Below are 21,470 nucleotides of genomic sequence, written 5' to 3' on the forward strand. Positions count from 1 at the left end.
TAGAGGTTCCAGTGGAAAGATGACTAATGAGGCAGCCTCGGCCCTCCTTAATGCCATTATGGAATGGAATGGAATGGGATAGAATAGAATAGAATAGAATAGAATAACAGAGTTGAAAGAAACCTTGGAGGTCTAGTCCAACCCCCTGCTCAGACAGGATACCCTATACCATTTTAGACAAATGGCTATCTAACATCTTCTTAAAGACTTCCAGTGTTGGAGCATTCACAGCTTCTGGAGGCAAGTTGTTCCACTGATTAATTGTTTTAACTGTCAAGAAATTTCTCTCCTTGATTAGTTTCCACCCATTGCTTCTTGTTCTACACTCAGGTGCCTTGAAAAATAGTTTGACTCCCTCTTCTTTGTAGCTGAGATATTGGAAGACTGCTATTATGTCTCCCTTGGTCCTTCTTTTCATTAAACTACACATCCCCCAGTTCCTGCAACTGTTGTTCATATGTTTTAGCCTCTAGTCCCCTAATCCTCTTTCTTGCTCTTCTCTGCACTCTTTCTAGAGTCTCCACATATTTTCTACATCGTGGCGACCAAAACTGAATGCAGGATTCCAAGTGTGACCTTCCCAAGGCATTATAAAGTGGTATATATATATATTGTATCTATAGGAAGAAAGGCCTGGTATAAGATTATAAACCTCAGGTATCTGGCTAGTAGGCTCAAGGCAACTGCCACTATCAATCCCTTCTCTCGCTCAGAGCTTGCTGCTAAGGCATGCCTCAGTTTCCCAGCTGGTCAAAGCCAAGATTCCAAATAAGCCGGGGGTTGGGGGGAACAGGTAGGTGGGGACTAAGCCAGCATGGCAAGAATGCTATCTCCCAGTAAATGATAAACCAGGATATGGTGTTGGTGCAGTCTGATTGGTGTGTGATATCAGTAGAGTGAATGAAGAGGGAGTGTGTGCCTTGGCGCTGCCTTTTCTCCGAGGATCCTTGTCGGTGGCCCAGACTTGCCAGGATGCTGCGGGGGGGCCTGCTTGCCGTAGTGGTGCTCAGCGTCAGCCTGGACCTGAGGACCGAGGTGGGTGAGCAGTGATGATGGCGCCATGGGAGGCTGTGGGTTGGAGGGATTTAGTGGCCAGGTGTGCTTTTGAGGGACCTGGTGCCCCTAGCTATAGGGCCCTCGGCTTTTCCCGATCCCTCTCTCAGCCCTTGGAAGGGAGGGAGACTTCAATCAGGGTCAGTTGATCTGCAAAGCACCACTTCCTACTTTAAGGCTTCCCTAAACAGAGACCGGCAGTTTGGGGCAACTGGAGATGTGTACACAAACAGAAAAGTTTAAGATTGTATCCTTTTAAGTTCATCCCAGAGGTGATTGTCCCCAAATTGCCCAGTTGACAGGCAAGCCTTTCAAGTTACGAGGCTAGCCTTTTACGGCCAGTCTCCAGAAGATGGGAGGCTAAAGGTCTTAGTAAGCAAGAAACTAAATATTGGAGACTGGCGGGATGAAGAGACAAAGCTTGGCCTGATTCTCTCCATTTCTGGGAACGCAAAGTCCGGAGAAACGAGAAACATTTCCAGTTTGGCTTCTGCCACACAAGATGAGTGGCATCATCTGGAAAAGGGCACAGCTGTCTGGCACTCGGGGTGGGAATAGGGCATGATCTGATTCTATGACAGATGTTCTCTTAACTGAATAGGTGGCCACTCTCTGCCTTTCCCTTAGAATAGGAGAGAATAGGCACACCTCTGTCAGAGGTTAATATGGGGGGGGGATATAGAATAGCAGAGTTGGAAGGGACCTTGGAGATCTTCTAGTTCAACCCCCTGCCTAGGCAGGAAACCCTACACTTCAGACAAACAGTTATCCAACATCTTCTTAAAAACTTCCAGTGTTGGAGCATTCACAACTCCTGGAGGCAACTTCTGTTCCACTGATTAATTGTTCTAATTGTCAGGAAATTTCTCCTCAGTTCTAAGTTGCTTCTCTCCTTAATTAGTTTCCACCCATTGCCTCTTGTTCTGCCCTCAGTTGCTTTGGAGAATAGTTTGACTCCCTCTTCTTTGTGGCAACTCCTGAGATATTGGAAGACTGCTATCATGTCTCCCCTAGTCCTTCTTTTCATTAAACTAGACATACCCAATTCCTGCAACCATTCTTAATGTTTTAGCCTCCAGTCCCCTAATCTTCTTTGTTGCTCTTCTCTGCGCTCATTCTAGAGTCTCTGCATCTTTTTTACATCGTGGCGACCAAAACTGTAAAAAAGATGTGGAGACTAATACTTGGGGCTAATTTGGTGGCAAATTGAGGAAATTTGCTTTTCAAATGCCACATTTCTATTTAAGGCTTATCCAAACATCCCTGACCGACACTCAATGGGCTCCATTTTTTAATTGTTGAACTTCTGAAGAGGAAGAAGCCATTTATGCTAAGGGGGAAAAGTTCTTGCTTTGATCCCAGTCCAGTTGTATCTGCAGCCCTCTCTTCGGTTCCTATTGCAAGCAGTGACATGCGGTGAAGCTTATGGCTGGTGAGGCAAAAAGAAAAAAAGCGGCTTGACAGCAGGCAAAAAGAGATTTAAAGGAGGAGAAGCTACCGGGAGGGGGAGGGCCGGTGTGGGTAGAAGAACCAGTAGACAATGCGGCGCTGCACAGGCTCCGGGATGAGCTTGAACCGCTCCTCCACCCGCTGGAAGGGCCACTTCTATGCCACATGCCGTGCCACAATGTCCAGCAGGGACTCTGGGCTCTGCGTCTTGCCCAAGGGCAGCACTCCGAACGCGGCATAAGCCGCGGCTAGGGCAGAGGGGAAAGCGGCGGCAGTGGAGGAAGCGGCAGCGGTGGCTGATGAAGTTCCCGTGACACAAAGTGCCCCGCTGCCGCTGATGCCGCCGCCCGCCCGCTGCCCCGGCCTGCAGCCAGCCCAGCACCATACCCAGGTTGCAGCAAAGGCACTTGGTGGCTCCCGCGATGCAAAGTGCCTCGCCGCCCCCAATGCTACCGCCCGCCCGCTGCCCCGGCCTGCAGCCAGCCCAGCACCATACCCAGGTCTGCAGCAAAGGGGCTTGGCGACTCCTGCGATGCAAAGTGGAGAGCTGAACTTGCTTGGAGCATGAACTTTTGCAACACAGGCGCGTTTTACAAGCAAGGCTCCTGCTGCTAGATTGCGCAGTCGCTCAACTGCAAGGCATGATTCGCTGCTCCCAGATCAGGAGGCGGGAGAATCACGTGCCTCCTTTGCATATGAAATTTTTCGCTTTTTAACCCTTGCTTAACTCTTAAAAGGAGAAAAATTCCTTATGCAAAGGAGGCCCATAGTTCTCTCGCCTCCTCCTATAGTTAACACTAAGCAGACTCCAAGTCACTGTGACTTGGAGTCTGGCAGCAACTACCTTGGCTTTAATTATTTTTTAAAAAATCTTTAAAATTCTTTCCTTTTCCTCATGACTTGTGAGGCCACGCCTCCCCTGCCTCTAGTGACTGCACGTCCCTGATTGCAACCAATGGCTTCTTGCCCAGCCCCTCCCACCTGCCCCCCCCTCAACAGCCATGGGGATTAACCAGCTTTCCCTGCCTCTCTGGGCTCTCGGCTTTCTAGGCTGCCGGTTTGACCGAAATCCACCAGGCAGGATACTGCGCCTTCTATGGCGACTGTGGCCCGAATCCTGAAATTGGAACTGGACTCATCCCGCACAGAGTGCCATGCCTTTCCAACACCCCGGCCCGGCTGCTCAAGGGCTCCCACCTCGACGGCTTGAAGAAGGTCTGCCCGATGCTCTTCAAGGGAGACAGCAGCACCTACGGCTGCTGCTCGCTTGAGCAGCTAAACTCCATGCAGAATAGCTTCGCGCTGACCAAGGCTGTGCTGTCTCGCTGCCCAGCCTGCACGGAGAACTTCTCCAACATCCACTGCCAGAACATCTGCAGCCCAGATCAGAGCCTCTTCATCAATGTCACCCGCTACTTCAACCACACCATCCTCAACGTTCCCGTGAGGGGCGTGCTGGAGTTCCAGGCTTACTACAACCAGCAGTTTGCCGAGGAAGTCTTCCAGTCGTGCAAGGGGGTCAGGTTGCCAGCCACCGGCGATTATGTCTTGAGTGTGATGTGCGGCAAGTACGGGGCGGCTGCGTGCAACACCCAACGGTGGCTAGATTTCCAAGGCAACCCCGGCAATGGGCTGGCCCCCTTGGCCATCTCCAACCTCCTGAAAGCAGGGGACTGGACCGCTGAGGAGGAAAACATTTTGCCACTCAATAAAACAGTCTGGAAATGCAGCGAGGCTGTCAACAATAGCCCAAAGTGCTCCTGCCCCGACTGCGAACAGTCGTGTCCGGCCATCCAGCTTCCTCCTTCCAAAAATCAGCCCTTCCAAGTGGGCAGCATGGACGGGATCCTGTTTGTCTCCATCGTTCTCTTTGCGGTTGTTGCACTGTTGTTTATGTCCTTGCTGCTGTGGCAAAGATGCTCCTCGTCCAAGAAGCAAAAGGCTCCCAGCAGAGAAGAGGCCGTGACGAAGTTGTCCGCCTCTGAGAAGGCGAGTCAGGCCATGTATGACTTCCTGGTGAAGGCCTTCAGCTGGTGGGGAAGGTGGGTGGCCTCCAACCCCGTCAAAGTCATCATCATATCTCTAGCCATCGTGGCAGGACTTTCCAGTGGAATTATCTGGATGGAACTGACCACAGACCCTCTGGAGCTCTGGGCCTCCCCAGACAGCCAGGCCCGGCAGGAGAAAGCCCTCTACGAGAAGCACTTTGGGCCCTTCCTCCGGACCAACCAAATCATCCTGACGGCCAAGAACTCCTCAAGCCACGTTTACGATTCCCTCTTTTGGGGAGAGAAGAACTTCAGTGGAGTCCTCTCCAAAGAGGTCCTTTTGGACCTGCTGGACTTGCAGACCAAGCTGCAGAAGCTGGAGATCTGGTCTGATAAGCATCAAAGGAACGTTGCCTTGCAGGACGTTTGCTATGCCCCCCTGAACCCCAAGAACGCCAGTCTCTCGGACTGCTGTGTCAACAGCCTCCTGCAGTTCTTCCAGAACAATCGCACGCACCTGAATGCGACAGCCGAGCAGACGGTGGGGAAGGAGAACGGCACCGTCGATTGGAGAGACCACTTCCTCTACTGCATCCAGTGAGTGTGTGTGTTGGGAAGCTGCCTTCCATGCGGGAGGGGGGACTCATCCTTGCTAAGAAGGGCAGCATGTGGAAGGAAATGCTGGTGCCCCATTTTGGTGGCATCGTTTCAGAGATGGGTTGCTCCCGGTTCAGCCCATCCACCCGGATGCGCACAAGCACGAGTGAACCCGTAATAAACCGGCTAGCAACCCACCACTGCATCCTTTCCTTTTCATCGCCATCCATTCATTTATCTTTCCCACCCATCTCTGAACTGGCACAAGCATGCCACTTTAAAGTTGCCACCTTTGGTGCCAGTCCTGCTGCCGTTACCCCTTGTGCCCCAACAGCCGGCCTTGTCTGCTTTGGGGAGTGTGCCCCTTGCCTGCTTTCTTGGCCCTATGCCACTCCAGGCAAGGCACCAGAGTAGGGATGGTGTGGACTCTTTTAAGCTGGCTGGCTGTCCTTCCACCCACCTCCTGTTGGCATCTCCCAACCTTAGCCTAAATTGAGGGGCACAGCATGAGTTGCGTCCTGCAGGACGGAAGGTGACAGGCTTCTGCCCACCTTTTGGGGGGACTTTGCAACTGACAATATGGGGAGCCTGGCCAATAAGCACAAACATGGGCTGCCCCTGCCTCTTCTACCTCCCCTCCACTTCCTTGTTTGAAGCCTGCAGAGAGTCATTGCAGGCATTACAGGTAAGGCAAGTTGTTTTCTCGGTTAAAGGCCGCCTCTTGCCTTGGGGAATCAGGGCTGTTCTTTCTCCCACATCTGCAGGGGAAAGTTCTTCCCTTCTCCCATACCTCCACACCCCCATATTACAATGTGTGTTCTTCTCTTCTTTGCTCTTCCCATAGCTCTCCATCCTCTTTCCAAGATATCACGGAGCTCAAGCTGAGCTGTATGGCAGACTACGGAGCCCCCGTGTTCCCCTTCCTGGCTGTAGGAGGTTACCCAGGTAGGAGAGGCTACTCCCTCCCAGGTGCTAAGTTCAGACCGCAACGGCCGTCTCTTTCATGTCATTCTCAATGGGACTGACCCGGTTTAGTCAGGGGAAGAAGAGAGTGAGGTCAGCTGGAATGTAGAATGGCAAGCATTGATAATCCTGGTATTCCGGCTGTGGTAGGAAGGTCCATGCAGTCGATTGCCTTGAGCTGGCAAAGCTTTCTGGCTATTTTTCTATTTCTTGAGTTCTCAGCTGTGCCTTCTATAGATTGGAATTCTGATATCTATAACTGCTGAAATACATACAAAGGTGTGCTTCAGGATGATCCTCAAAATCTTTGCATATAAGCTAAAATTACATCTTTGCTTTAAAAAAAGAGAGAAACCATAAGGTGAAGCAGAAGGAGATTTGGGAGCATCTTCTTGTCCAGAATTTCCTGGGACTTTGGCCAAAGGACTCTTGGTGAGACCTTTGGTAGTGTGGAAGAGGATTGAGAAATGGGGACCTTCAATTGCTGCAAGGATCTCTACCTGAACATCGTTTTGTTGTATTTATTGCATTTGTGTTCTTTCTTCCCTATCAAAGTTCCCCACATTTCATTCATCCCAGGAATTTGGCGAACTCTGCCACATTTCCTATCTGGTTTACCTGGGAGAGGTGGACAAAACCCTCCAATCCCGCCACTGTTATGGCAGGTCCCAGACAGCACCGGATGACTATTTTATCAAGGTGCAGTGACGCTCAATTGAAAGGGCAATGCACATTAAATACAGCTGTGAGAAAGAACCCAACGGACATTCACATATGGAAATATGTGCAGCAACGGGAGAAAAGAAATGATTAAAAAAATGGTTTTCTCAAAAGTATATGTGTAGAAAGAAAGGAGCATTCATGCTCAGCTGGAGAATTTTATCAGGATGAAGTTGCAGTGAATCTCAGGCAGAATTAAGTGCCCCAAGCTTAGAATATATTAGCAGCAGAGATGGAGAAAATAGTTATCAGCAGTTCAGGAACAAATCTTAATGTTTAAGATTCAGAGCAAAGCAAATTAGTCTAAAAATATAAAAACTGGAGATGATGGGAAGCAAAGACAGAGGACAATGAGGCAAGTGGTCAAGCAGAAAAAGAAGGAATGCTTGTTTTGGTGTATTTTGTTGCATTTGGGCAGGGGGGGAAATGAGGAGAAGCAGAAATAAGAGAAAGTGGCTTTAAAGTTTTCACATGGATCACACGACAACTGTTGTTTTCTGTGTCAGGGTGTGACGTTTGTGGTCTCTCACTAGTTCTGAGCTGAACCACTGAAGGCTATGAGGTCTTTTTGTGTGAACCATTCTCTAATTAGAATCCTGAAAGGCTGAGAAGCAGCGTTTTTAGAATAGGGGTTAAGTTCGCACCTTATTCTGATGAGAAATGGAAGTCTCATCCATGTATTTCCCACTAGCTGTTTTCCAACAGGACCAGCGAGAGCCCAGGGCCTGATTTGGGCCTCGTTGGGCTTCCTCCTGGGGTGGCCGGGCCCTGTCCCCACTGGCCTGGGGACTCTGTTGGAAGCTAGAAGGTCCTGCCTGCCCCTCCGGCATTTTGGTGATTTTTCTCTGTGCTTGACAGGGCTGGAGTACTCCGAAGCAGAAGCACTCATCCTCACCTTCTCCTTGAACAACTTTCTCTCCGGCGACCCCCATTCTGACTATGTGCTTTTGTGGGAGAAGCATTTCCTGGAGGTGGTACAGGAATTTCAGAAAAACCACTCTGAGAAATACACCATTGCCTACATGGCAGAGGTATGAGTGCCCCTGTCCCTCTCCTGCTTGGGAGACCGAATCCAGCTGTAGGGCCAGGCAGCCTTCATGTGGACTAGGCTGTTTTCAGCCCTGGGAACCCAGTAACAGAGAGTTGGGTGAAAAGTGTCTAAGTGCTGGCATAATTCCAGGTTCTGAATACAGCAGAAGTCCTTGGGAAAGACACTTATATGTTATCTGGGCTTTTATTTAAACCATTTAACCATTTATGTAGTGGGCGCGTTGGCTCAGTGGCTAAGATGCTGAGCTTATTGATCAGAAAGGTCGGCAGTTTGAATCTCTAGTGCCGTGTAAGGGAGTGAGCTCCCATTCCTTGTCACAGCTTCTGCCAACCTAGCAGTTCGAAAGCATGTAAAAAATGCAAGTAGAAAAAAAGGCACCACCTTTGGTGGGAAGGAAACAGTGTTCCGTGCGCCTTCAGCGTTGAGTCATGTCAGCCACATGACCACGGAGACGTCTTCGGAGACCTCTTCAGCGTTGAAAGGGGGATGAGCACTTCCCCCCCTAGAGTTAGGAACGATAGCACAGATGTGCGAGGGGAACCTTTCCCTTTACCTACGTAGCTGCCCACCTTATGGCCAACACTGGGCAGTTCCCAATCAAAAATAAAAACAGCATAAAAACCATAATGAAATGATAAAACTCTGCACATTAAAAACAATACTTAAGGGAATAACTTTATAAACTTTATAAACAGCTGCATTTTTGGAAGTCCTGAAGATTCCTGCTTTACTTGCTCATAGCCAACTTTTAAAACAACCTGTGTCTGTTGCATGCAGGGCAGGGTAAATGGAACAGAACCTCCAGTTTTCCTGCCTCCACCTTTCACAATAATTGCGCAGTTGGTTTTCATTTATTCAGAACTAACAAGTAGGATAAGAAAAGCCAAAAATGGATGTGTAAAGTTACAAATGCTGAGCTGGGTGGGTCTATCGCTATCTGATTTTCCCGCAGGAGCCAATTCAATTCTCCTTCTTTTCCCGCAACTGCAGCGCTCCCTGGAGGACGAGGTCAGCAGAACCACCTGGGAGGACCTCCCCATCTTTGCTATCAGCTACCTGGTGATCTTCATATACATCACGGTGGCCCTAGGGGATTACTCCAGCTGCAGGAACATACTGGTAGGACGGAAAGGCAGACAGACAACAAGCGAGATCCTGCTATGAGTTCTAGTCTTCCATCCACCTTGTGGGTCTGACAGGAGGGAAGGCTGGCCCCATTTCAAGGAATAGCAAAAACGACTTGCAGCCACTCAGAACTTCCTCCAGATCAGGGCAAAATGGTTGGATGGATGGCTGAGCTGGTCTCACCGAGACGTCCATGGCTGCCCATCTTGGACAGAGTAGCCAGATTCAAAGTCAACAGTGAGAAAGGATGGGATTCCTTCCTCTCTCCTCTCTTGAGCAGGGAAGGTGAGGTGTAACAGAATGTGTGGATGACCTTACCGGGGGTGGGGGGAAGGAAAGAGATGCTGTCCAGGGAACAATCAGACTAGAGACAGAGAAGCCCCCAGGGGCTTAAGGGTCAGAGCAAGACACTTAGGAAGGACCAGAGGTGGGTTGCTACTGGTTTGCACTGGTTCAGGAGAAACAGTAGTGGAAATTGGCATGGGTCGCCGAACCAGTAGGGACGGCAGGCTAGGTTCCCTAGTCACCCATACCTTTGCCAGAATGATTTTTAGTCATTTTTAATGTGCTGCGCATGTGTAGAACAGTTTACAGGCAACTATGCATGTGCAAGCAGTGTGCAGCGCGCACACACGCAAAGTGCACACAAAGCAAACCAGCAGTAACACTGGCAGCAACCTACCCCTGGGAAGGACCTGCCTAACGTGGTTAAAAGTGGAGGCAGAAAGTCTTCCCGGCTTGCAAGATTCTGCTAAAGCAGCCTTAGGATAAAGTAGACTCCACTTATCTAGGTGGTTTCCAGACAGGCTGAAAAGGGGCTTCTCCCTGACCCCAGGCAGGGGAGGGAGGGTTCATCCTGCATGTTGCTCCCCCAACCTGTGGGGACCCCTTGGGCATTTCCCTCCTCATTGTCCACTTATGCACCCCAGGGAGGAGAAGGCAGGTCGGGATTCCCTGCTGGGGCTGTGGTCTCCCTTCACCTTCTCCTTTTCAGGTGGAAGCCAAGCTGTCTCTTGCTCTGGGCGGCATTGTGGTGGTCCTGGGGGCCGTGCTGTCATCTTTGGGCTTCTACAGCTTCGTGGGGCTGCCCTCGTCCCTCATCATCATTGAAGTGGTGCCCTTCCTGGTGTTGGCGGTTGGTGCTGATAACATCTTCATCTTTGTATTGGGACACCAGGTGCGAAGACCTCCCCATCCCGCAAGTGGAGGAGGGGGGCTCAGAACAAGCCAAAGAAAAGGCCACTCGTTAGACCGGACTAAATCGTGTGTGTGTGTTTGTGTGTGTGTGTGGTGTGTGTGTGTGTGTGTTGCCCAGCTGAGAATGGAGTGACCCCCTAGGCAGCCTTCCTGCTATGGCCAACCCCATCTCTCATCTCTCACCCACCCCTTCTCTCCTATTGCAGCAATCCCAGCCGGCACCTGGGGAAACCCCGGAGCAGCACCTGGGGCGCACTTTGGGCAACGTTGCCCCCAGCATGCTCCTGTGCAGCCTCTCCGAAGTCGTCTGCTTTTTCCTGGGTGAGTGAAGCTGGAGGCAAGCAGGAAAGGTCGGGCGGCTCTTCCCACATCCTGACCCACAGATTCTCTCCCCTGGATGGCTAATGACATCCCCCCGCCCCAGGTGGCCTCGACTGGCTTATGGGGTGGGGATGCTGCAGGCAAAGTGGAGGCGGGGGCGTTGGGAGGATGCCAAGCCTTGAAAAGGTGCATTTCAGCATTATTATGTGAAACAGGAAAGAGGTTAGAATTATACACTGGAAAAAAATTCACTAGCCAAATTGTGCAAACCCACCCAGACTGAAGCTGAGTTGTTGTTGTTGTTGTCAGTCTTCGCAACCCAATGGACAAGCCTCCCCATCTCCTGGAGTTTGTCCGAGTTCATGCTTGTTGTGTTGAAGATAACTATGTGTACAATTAAATGTCTTCATTTAACGCTGGGCCTCCTGATTGAACTTGAGCCCCATGGATGACCCCTTCCACTGTATCCCTCCCTTTGGCTTCCTAGGGGCCCTGACCCCCATGCCTGCCGTCCAGACCTTCGCCCTCTCGGCAGCCCTGGCCGTCTTCTTCGCCTTCCTGCTCCAGATGTCACTCTTTGTGGCGTTGATGTCCCTCGATATCCGCAGACAGAAGGTCAGGCTGGTTGCAGGGCATCTGGGGGCCGAGCTGCAACTGTGGGCTGGGGAGGGGGACGTCTCTTCTGCAGAGCCAGCCCTCAGATCTCCATCCCTCTGCCCGCAGGCCTCTCGGGTGGATCTCTGCTGCTGCCTCCGAGTGCCTGAATGCGAGCCTGTGAAGCGGCGCGATGGACTTCTCCGCACATTCATGCGCAAGATCTACACGCCACTCTTGCTGGGCAGCAGCGTTGTCCGAGTTCTGGTGGTGAGTTCCCCAGCTGGGCTGGCTGGCTTGGAGAGGGATCTGGGGGATGTGGGCAGAATGGGGTGAGGGGGAGAGCCACCTCCCAGCTTTTCTTCTGGCACTTTCTCCCATCTCTAGGTGCTGCTCTTCACCCTGCTTTTCTGCGCTGGCATCTACCTGACCTTCCACATCGAAGTGGGGTTGGAGCAAGAACTGGCAGTACCCCAGGTGAGCAGAGAACAGTAGTGGCTGATCCTGAAGCAGGAGAGAGCCTCATTTCATCCCTGCCCCTGTCGGAAACCAGTTCTGAGGAAATCGGCAGGGGTGAAATCCTCCTGGTTTGGCCGGATTTGGCCGAACCGGTAGGGACGATTGTCCTTGGTTCTGTGAATCGGTAGGAAAAAAAAGCTGTATAATTACTTTATATTGTTATGTATGTTTTGTTTTTTCTTGTATTTTTCTTTCTGTTTTTAAAGATTAAAATGTTTAATAAAAACTATTTTTTAAAAAAAGCTTTCAAGGATCGCGCGGCACAGCTGTGAGCCACACAATCATCGAACCAGTGGGTTGGGGGATTTAGATTTCACCACTCAAAATCGGCCTTCCTTCTGAACCAATTTAAGCAACAATACCTGAGATGGTTTTATGGCTGATGCAGAAAGTTAAGTTAGAGATGGTTGAAGCCACACATCTTATTCTAAGGAAACCAATCAAATCAAATCACCAGAGCTGGTGCGGTGGCCTAAAGGTGGAGCTCTCGCTTCACAGGCTTGTGAGTTCGATCCTAGGTAGAGGCAGATATTTCTCTCTCTGGGCACAGTGAGACTACATCTGCTGCACAAAACTCCGCATTGGCTACAGGGAAGTAAAACAGGCCAGTAAAACATTCTGCTAGTTCCATTCAGTTCCCCAGACTCTACAATGCAAGGTATTATGGGGTGTTAAACGATGATGATGATGAATCAAATCAAATCACCGACTAAGCATATAATTTTTGTGCATTTAAATATTCATCCAGGCAGTGGAACCAGTCAACTAAACTTTCTCCTGATTGATGGGGGAAAAGGAAGCCCTTCCAGGCATTCTGGAGCAGCCCAAAAATGTTTAGATTAGGTGGTCAAAAAAGGCAGATTAGGTGGTCAAAGGGTGGCTAAACTTCCCTCTGCTTTTCTTTGCTGTTTCAGGACTCCTACATGTTGAAGTTCTTCCAATTTTTCAACCAATATTTTACGGTGGGCCCCCCAACTTTCTTTGTTGCCACCGGTGGCTACAACTACTCCTCAGTGCCTGGAATAAACGGGATCTGTTCCAGTTCTGGGTGTAATGATAACTCCATGATGCAGAAGATCCAAATGGCCACCAAGTTCCCCGAGAAGTAAGGCACTTTCAAGCTGCTTTCAACTCAAAATTATTTTTTTTGCATTGCACTTGCCTTCTCGCTATTAAAAAAATACCCTTTGATTTTAGTTTTCCATTTGAAAGATGCGCATGGGGTTTGATAGCCTTGGCTATCTCATGGCTTTTAAACATGTTCCTGTAAGAAGACAGAGCTATAGAAAGCTGCTCACTCGTGTTTGTGGTTGTCCAGCATGACTGGAGGGGCATCAATTAAAACCCAAAAGCACCTCAGAAATCTCTACCAAAGGGAGAAGAAGGAAAATAATTAAAACTGGGATTTTTGAGAGCCCAAGAGAAAATAGTTAAAAGAGGAAGAAAGGGAAAAAGAGTTACATTAGTAGACTAAAGAGATTAGTAGTAAGCTTGTTATTGTGACGTAGCTAATTAAGGAAGAAATGATAGTATATTGTTAATGGTAGAAAAAAATTGAAAGAAATGCTCTCTATGCTTAAATTGAATTAGAGGATGTATACTGTTTATAGCAAAATATAATAATGGAGAAAAGAACAAATGAAAATCGGGTGTAACTTTGAAGGGGCATTTGAAGATATTGTTTATCTATTAAGAAAAAATAACTATAAAGATGAAAAATAATGGAAGAGAATAATTTGGCTGAAAGTGAAAACAGAACTAGGATGTAAAAAGGACCATGGAATTGAGAGGATGTAAACGAAAAGACCAGACAACTCTTTGTTCCTATAATATGTATAATTTGTATTAAAAAATAAAAAAACTTTGAATGGAAAAAAAAAGGAATCTCTACCAAAGATTTTTAAAACCGTCTGTCAAGTTTCCTAACAATGCTGTAATTGATTCATAATAATCGAGCCAATGTTTTAATACAAAAACCAGTGATTTATTAATCGCTTCATTAGGCAAGATTTGTTTGCAGTCAAATCTTTGCTTTGTTTTATTTGCTTCTGAACTTTATCCCTGTTCCTTCCCACCTCTGTCTGTGTCATAAATCACGTTACCCAATAGATACACCCCTCCCAACCCGGCAGCAGTAATCTGAAATCCCATTCCAGCCGACAGTATGTGTGGAATGCACTCCCACTCATTCTGTCCCCCATGACAACACGGAGAGTTGACACCATCCTTGGCTGAGGCTTCTGTCGTGGCTTTCCATTCCTTAGGAGAGGAGACCCCAAGGCTGACCTGAGTCCTAAGTTTTCTTTGTGATTTCAGGTACTTCCTGGCCATTCCTTCTACCTCCTGGATAGACGACTTCATTGACTGGTTGAATCCCATATCCAGATGTTGCCGCATTCACAGTTTTGGCCCTAACAAGGGCAAGTTCTGTCCTTCAACCAGCAGTAAGGAACTCTGCACGGGGATGGCAGGGAGCTGGCAGGGCTGGGCAAACTAAAAGTTCACCTCACCTTCGGGAAGGTGGCAAAACACCTCCGGGCAGTGTCCAAGAGTTTGTCTCATCTTGGTAGACTCCCTGACCTGCACTTTCAGCAAATGCATGGGCAGCTTCCAAGGTATCCTCCGGCCGAACAGAGAAGAGTTCAACAAATTTCTCCCCTGGTTCCTCCAGGACATGCCCAACCTCAAGTGCCCCAAGGGGTGAGTGCCACAAATGTCACCTGCAGGCCTGATTCCATTGTTTGCCCTTGCCGTCCAGAGGGACATCTGCCTTCCTGGTGCATTGACCCCCTTCCTCTTTCTACAGGGGCCTCGGGGCTTATGACACATCGGTGCACCTGGGGTCTGATGGGCAGGTCTTGGGTGAGTAGAGCCCAGCCAAGGAAGGTGCTGCCTATGCGGGCCAGCAGGAAATGGAGTTCCAGGTCATTCCGCCTAATTTCGGAAGCGGGATTGTGATTTCTGGGGGAAGGCTGTGCTGGTGATAGAACATGGCATCTCTTCCCCCAACAGCATCCCGGTTCATGGCCTACCACACCCCGCTGAGGAACTCCCAGGAACACACGGCAGCGCTGAAGGTGATGCGGCAACTGGCGGCTGACATTACGGCTACTATGAGGGAAATCCCCGGTACTGATCCGAACTTCAAGGTTTTCCCATACACGTACGTTGCAGGGAAAGCCTGGCAGAACCAGGCAGGGAGGGAGGGAGGGAGGGAGGAGTTGAGGAAGGAAAGGGCTGTGGTGCCCCTCATTGCAGGGCAAGAAGGATCTGGAAACCATCTACTCTTAAGGCAGCTTCGGGGCAGGGGTGAAAGCCAGCAGGTTCTGACAGGTTCTGGAGAACCAATAGAGGAAATTTTGAGTAGTTCGGAGAACCGGCAAATGCCAGCTCTGGCTGGCCCCAGGAGTGGGGAGGGAATGGGGATTTTACAGTATCCTTCCCCTGCCACACCCACCAAGCCACACCCACCAAGCCACGTCCATAAAACCGGTAGGAAAAAAAAATGAATTTCACCACTGCTTCAGGGCTACCCATCCCAGCCATGAAATTGTGATTGGGCTTGGTTTTTGCTTGGAAGAGTCCAAAGCAGATTCTCTACCAACACAAACCAGCAAACAGGCATGGCTGCGGGGCAGACCCTGAACCTCAAAGACCCTGAGCTGCCAAATGGGGAGAGCCACAGAGAAGGTTTCTCCGTGACCCGTCAAAAGCGCGGACGACAAAAGCGCGATCGACAAAATTGCGCCTTTGACGTCATCACAGCGCGACGAAAAAGATCGAAAAATTCAAATAAAAATTAATAAAAATTAAATTAAAGCAAGCCGATTCACATAAAGGTAAGGGTTAGGTTTAGAGTTAGGGTTAGGGTTAGGGTTAGGTTAAGGGTTAGGGTTAGCTTTAGAGCGTTAGCGTTAGCGTTAGGGTTAGGATAAGGGTTAGCGTTAGGTTTTTCGTTACTTTAACGGTTAGGTTTAGGGTTAGGTTAAGAGTTAGGTTTAGGGTTAGGTTTAGGGTTAGGTTTGGGGGACTTAGGGTAAGGTTTTCGCTTTATTTTTACATTTTTTGAACTTTTTCGTCGCGCTGTGATGACGTCACAGCGTGCTTTTGTCGAGCGCGATTTTGTCGTACGCGCTTTTGTGGTGGAACCGGTTTCTCTTGGAGAAACGATGCTGAAGACTGGATTTTAGGCTGGTTGCGCTCCCTCCCTCCCTCTCTCTCTCTCCCTCCCTCTCCCCTCTCTCTCAGCCCAAACTACCTCCCAGTGTTGTTGTTGTAAGGAAAATAGGAGGAAAAATTAGGTTGAGTCCTTGAGTTCTTTGCAAAAATAATAACATCAGGATATGAACAAACAAGCAACTAAATAAGATAATATTACTAGTTTATGTAGAGCCTGTTTTCTTGACCTGACCAACCTCAAAGCACTGACATCAATGCACCATTCTGCATGGAATTCCTAAGAACCACGCAGGCTGAGATAAGGGATGATCCAGCTGAGGATGACAGACCTACAACATCTGGGTAGTTTCAGTCCCTTCCTATGCAGTATATTGCCACTCCTGAGAAAGCAGCTCAGATAGAAAAGTTGGGGTCTGCTAGCTGTTGGGAACAATCTTAAAGAAGAAAATATGCAGCAAAGTAGAGCAGTCAACGCTAGAGGGGCCTGGAGATAGGATCGTAGAATATCAGGAAAGCTGAAGGGGAGAGAAGATGGTGGGGAGGTGTAACAACTCTCCCAGGTGTCTGAAGGGCTGTCACGCATAGGTTTAGGTCAAAATTATTCCACAAGACAACGAGAAACAATAGGTTGAAATTATAAGGAAATAGATTTTGGTTGGACACCAGGCATACGTTTTCCTGACGTTGAATCAAAGGGAACAGCCTTGAGAGCTGTTGGATGCTCCTTCCCTGGGCAATTTAAGTGAGGCAGGATAACAACCTGTCAAGGACACTATAAATATTGTGGTTGAACTGGGAAGAGATGATCTCTAATCTCCTTTCTCAGAGAAGGTGGTGGGCCACGGAGTGTTCCCGGAAGGGTCTATGACAATTTTCTGTGGCCAACTCTCCATGGCCAACTCGCTGTGGGACAAGAGTTACACTAATATTAAAGAATTGGTGCAATAGAATCATTAAAGAAAGGATGCAAAAGGAAGGACAGAATGAAATGTGGATGGTAAAAATTAAAATAATGTTTATTTATTTTAAATAATTAAATAGAATTGTTAAATTGTCTCGTAACAAGTTGTCCTGTGGCGAGTTGGCCGTGGTGAGATGGTCGTGTTGAGTTGGCCATGGTGTGTTGGCCATAGCAAGTTGGCTGTGGCAAATTGTCCCATTCCTTTCCCGGAACCATTTCTCTTTCCGCAGAATCACCTACGTGTTTTATGAGCAGTACCTGATGATTACCACCGTGGGCCTCATCAACCTGGCCCTGTGCCTGGTGCCCACCTTCGCCGTCTGCTACATCCTGCTGGGCCTGGACCTGCGCTCAGCCTTCATCAACCTGCTGACCATCATCATGATTATTGTGGACACTGTGGGTGCCATGAACCTTTGGGGAATCTCCTACAATGCCGTCTCCCTCATCAACTTGGTCACAGTGAGCCCACCTCTCTCTCTTGGGGATGGGCATCATGGCTGCGGGCAGGGGAGGCAGGCAAGGAGAGGGAAGGGGCACCAAAGGCCCAGTGGTCCTGCCGGAGGTGCTTAGCTTTGCACTCCTTGCTCTGAGAGCATCTCTGGAGTATCCTCCTGCAAGGCCCTTGCTGGAGATTTTCCAGAGACGTAGAGTATCACAGGGAAAGGGGCATTTGGGTGCAGAGGGAGAAACCGGCATCTGGGAAACGAGGTGAGGGTAAAAGCAGCATCAGTGTAGGTAGGAAATCTGCAGAATGGGGCCTTTTAAAAGCTCACTCTGGGAACTGTTTTTATTTATTAGAATTCTGTGAAAGGTTTTTGAGCATCCGAGTGGATCCCTTTTGGGGCAGGAAAGGGGGCACTCAAACCGACGCGTGATTTTTGACTTGTTTATTGCCTCAGAGATGCAAAGGAGGCCCAGCTTCACTTTCCTTACAGTCTGCTTCCTCAGTCCTGCCTTTTGCCCAAAGGATGATAAATACCATATTTTTTGGAGTATAAGATGCACCTTCCCCCCCCCAAAAAAAGAGGGTGAAAATCTGGGTGCGTCTTATAAGGCGTTTTTCTCCTCCTGAAACCCCACCCCTTTGCAAAAATGGCCGTGCATAGCCTTTAGGAGGCTTCCAAAGTGTTTGTGGGGGCTGGGGAGGGCAAAAACAAGCAAACAAAAAGCAGGCCATTTTGTGCCCCCCCAGCCCCCAGGAGCACTTTGAAAGCCTCTTAAAAGCTATGCATGCCTTATTTTTTGACAAAAAATGGCCTGTTTTCACGAAAAACAGGGTGTTTTGGGGAGTGCAAAACCTTTTTTTAAAAATTTGCCTCTTCAAAATCTTGGTGTGTCTTATACTCCAATGTGTCTTATATTCTGAAAAATATTGTAGTTCACTTTTCCTCCCACAAGTCAGTAAGTTTATCCTAAACTTACCCCACCTCCTCTTTTGTCTTGGCACCCCTCTGCTCTGCGCAATGTGTGATGTTTTGCCTGCCCCTTTGGGCTTTTCCAGCCTTGACTTTGGTGTGTGCCTCAGCTGCCAAAATGTTAGGAATACAACAAGAGCAGCAGGATTGAAAAGGAACCTTGGAGATCTTGTAGTCCAACCCCTGTTCGGGCAGGAGACCCTATGCCTATACCATTCCGGGCAAATGACCAGGTTTACCGTACTCTTGTCAGGGTAAATAACAGTGGCAGGTACATCAGCTGCCCTTTCATTGCTAATTGCTCCACTCTCCTGCAGGCCGTGGGCATCTCTGTGGAATTTGTCTCCCACATCACCTTCTCCTTCGCTATCAGCAAAAAACCTACCAAACTAGAACGTTCCCGAGAAGCCACCATCAACATGGGAAGCGCGGTAAGGAGGAGGAGGCCAAAATGAGGCCAAGGATGCAGGGGTGGAGGGATGGCGTGTGCCACAAATGGCACCTACTGCGAGCACTGGACTTGGGAGATGGCGGTTCTGATGGCTGTTGCCTCCGGGTATTTCCAGGGTTCTAAAGTCCTTTTTCATCAGCCTAAGAGCAGGTTGGTCTCTGACTATGTTGCTTGGGCTTCAGAAGGCACCAAGGAGTAGCTACTTCCTAATTGCCCAGTTGAATTTAGCTGTGCATGGCGGGGGTGAAATCCAGCAGGTTCTGGAGAATGGTAGCGGAAGTTTTGAGTAGTTCAGAGAACCGGCAAATGCCACCTCTGGCTGACCCCAGAGTGGGGAGGGAATGGGGATTTTGCAGTATCCTTCCCCTGCCCACCAAGCCACACCACACCCACCAAGCCATGCCCACGGAACCGGTCGTAAAAAAAAAACATGCATGGCCACGAGATCAATGGGACTCTCACTTCTCTAGTTTGCAGCCCTGGGTTCAACCTGTGGTGCTGGAGAGGTGATCTCAATTCTGCCATTCCGATATTCTCCAGGACAAGGGACTCCTTGCCTCGAAATTCAGGAGCATCCCTAATGCCCACCACGCCAAGGCTGCTGCCCAGGTGTGATGCTTCTCTTCTATATGTCCTTTCCCTTCATGCAGGTGTTTGCTGGGGTGGCGATGACCAACTTGCCGGGCATCGTGGTCCTGGCGTTTGCCAAGGCTCAAATCATCCAGCTCTTCTTTTTCCGCCTAAACCTCATCATCACACTCTTAGGAATGCTGCACGGCCTGGTCTTCCTGCCTGTCATCCTCAGCTACTTTGGTAAGTTTCTCTTCCTTGTTCCCCAGTTCCTTTCACTTCTCTGCTCTGTAGAAGCAAAGGAGGCTCTCCACGCTCAATAGATCGCTTCTGTAGGCTGGCTGGACTAGTCTACACTGTTGTCCTTGGTCTTCCCTTGGCAACTTTCCTCCGGGCTCAAAAATCAGAAGTAGGAAATATGCTGCAAGTGTGGTTGCATTTCACGTTATAGTAAACAGTGGAATGCCTCCCTCTTAGGCAATGGCTATGTGGGTGTTGTGTGTGCATACAGGCACTGGAGAACTGGGGGTGGGGTGGGGAGGGGGGGTTGCTAGGGTGTAGCAGAGGGGGGGTTCCTTCCCCAAAGGATGGCTGGAGGGGAGGCAGAATCCAAAAGGCTGCCATGAACCAGTGGTGAAATCCAGCAGTTTCTGGAGAACTGGTAGTGGAGAACTGGTTCTGGAGAACTGGTAGTGGAAATTTTGAGTAGTTCCAAGAAAATACCACCTCTGGCTGGCCCTGGAGTGGGGAGGGAATGGAGATTTTGCAGTATCCTTCCCCTGCCACGCCCACCAAACCACACCATGCCCATGATCTAAGTGGAGAGATTGCAGAGGAAGGGTTTACAAGAGAGTACGTTATGCTGGCTGGAGAATTCTGGGAGTTGAAGTCCACAAGTCATCAAGTTGCCAAGTTTGGGGACCCCTGCCCTACAGAGATATGAGATGCCATAACACTTGAGTGGGTCTTTCTGTCCTCCATCCTAACTCTCCTCCTCTCCTTCCAGGGCCTTCCATCCGTAAAGCAGTGCCAGAGCTGCAGATAAGAACGGAGAACCCCTCCATCCCTTTGGAAGGCAAAGAAGCTCCTAGCATTGATCAGACGTCTCCGAATACTCACAGCCAGGATCCAGCTCCAAGCCCCAGTTTAGATGAAACTGGCCTCTAGAAGTCTCCACATCTGTCTGCAGGACAGATCTTCCTGCTTTCCATTGCAACACGCAAGGAACTGGTTTCCCATATCACTAAGCTAAGCCACTAGATAGCTTATTGGTGGCTTAGGATGCTGTGTTAGCCTAGCCAATTGTGTGACTTCCATCAACAAATCCTGGTTAAAGCAAGTTAGTGAGATTTGATGCAGCTGGCAGTGAGTACACACATCGTTCTAAGCCATGATTTAACAATAGACTACTTAATAAAGCTATAGCTCCTTGGGTTCACATGACATGCTAAGCCACATCTCTGTGTGTGTCCAGCTGGCTTCATGCCCAAATCCAGAGGTGGGTTCTAGCCGGCGTTACTGCCATTCGCTTGTGGGTGCACTTTGTGTATGCGCTGCACGTGCAAGCACAACTCGACAAAAAAAATTCTGCGCATGCACAGAACTCAAAAACAAGATAGCGGCGGCAACTGTGTCAACCAGTTCAGGGGCGTGGCCAGCCTGGGTTACTGCCGGTTCTGTGACCCAAACTGGCATGCCACTATCAGTTCAGCTGAATTGGGCCGAACCAGAAGGAACCCACTACTGCCCAAATCTTACTCCCTCCATTGCAAGGCAGACCAAATTAGGAAAGCAGGGCCTGTTAGTCAGTACTACTATTATTATAAAGCAGAATCTTCCTTTTGTAGCAGAATCTTTCAAGACTGAATAGGCCTCCCCTCCCTCCCTTTAGGGGGGGCGGGAGGATATGAAGTAGAGAAAGATCTGCCTGAAATATTTTCTCACTCTTGCCCCAACTCAGGTCTCTCTCTGTGTTATCTGACCATTACCTTGATAGGTTTTCCTCCTGTCACTACAAAGCAGGACTAGAACTCCCAGTCTCCTGGCTCTAGGCTGGTGCCTTGACCGCTACACCAAACTAGCTCGCATGCCACTTTTTGCTTAATGTGTCTGAACCCAGAGGGGCTTGCCAAAGAAACAGTGATATATGTGTACATCTAACAGAGCAGATATCCCCAAATAACATCCTTCAGAATCTTCTATCTGTATCTGTTTGATAGAATACAAATTCAGTTTCCACCTAGAATGGGGGAACCTGGTCTGAAACATTAATCAACAAAGAAGATCAGGCAAATGATTCTGAACCTCAGCTCAG

At 49.1% G+C, this 21,470-nt stretch overlaps 1 protein-coding gene across 1 annotated transcript; it reads left to right on the forward strand.

Annotated features, from left to right (window-relative positions):
- Positions 1 to 934: 934 nt before the first annotated feature.
- On the forward strand, positions 935 to 21,261 carry NPC1L1 (NPC1 like intracellular cholesterol transporter 1). The gene is made up of 19 exons (XM_014075914.2): positions 935 to 1,035; positions 3,553 to 5,087; positions 5,932 to 6,032; positions 7,629 to 7,801; positions 8,812 to 8,940; positions 9,941 to 10,123; positions 10,350 to 10,464; positions 10,952 to 11,079; positions 11,188 to 11,328; positions 11,446 to 11,535; positions 12,492 to 12,682; positions 13,894 to 14,021; positions 14,148 to 14,277; positions 14,384 to 14,439; positions 14,590 to 14,740; positions 16,948 to 17,179; positions 18,453 to 18,566; positions 19,237 to 19,399; positions 20,163 to 21,261. Exons 1-19 carry the CDS (start codon positions 973 to 975, stop codon positions 20,321 to 20,323), a joined length of 3,984 nt encoding a protein of 1,327 aa, XP_013931389.2. The 5' UTR covers positions 935 to 972; the 3' UTR covers positions 20,324 to 21,261.
- The last annotated feature ends 209 nt before the right edge of the window (positions 21,262 to 21,470 follow it).

Source organism: Thamnophis sirtalis, unplaced genomic scaffold (genome assembly GCF_051295495.1).
Source record: "Thamnophis sirtalis isolate CommonGarterSnake01/CBP01778 unplaced genomic scaffold, rThaSir2_p1.2 scaffold_2, whole genome shotgun sequence".
Taxonomy (NCBI): domain Eukaryota; kingdom Metazoa; phylum Chordata; class Lepidosauria; order Squamata; family Natricidae; genus Thamnophis; species Thamnophis sirtalis.

Excerpts from the sequence above, each read along its gene's own strand:
- NPC1L1 (XM_014075914.2), top strand. The coding sequence starts at position 973 with ATGCTGCGGGGGGGCCTGCTTGCCGTAGTGGTGCTCAGCGTCAGCCTG. Across the intron at positions 1,036-3,552 it reads GCCTGGACCTGAGGACCGAG|GCTGCCGGTTTGACCGAAAT; the intron begins GTGGGTGAGCAG and ends TCGGCTTTCTAG. Across the intron at positions 14,278-14,383 it reads AACCTCAAGTGCCCCAAGGG|GGGCCTCGGGGCTTATGACA; the intron begins GTGAGTGCCACA and ends CTCTTTCTACAG.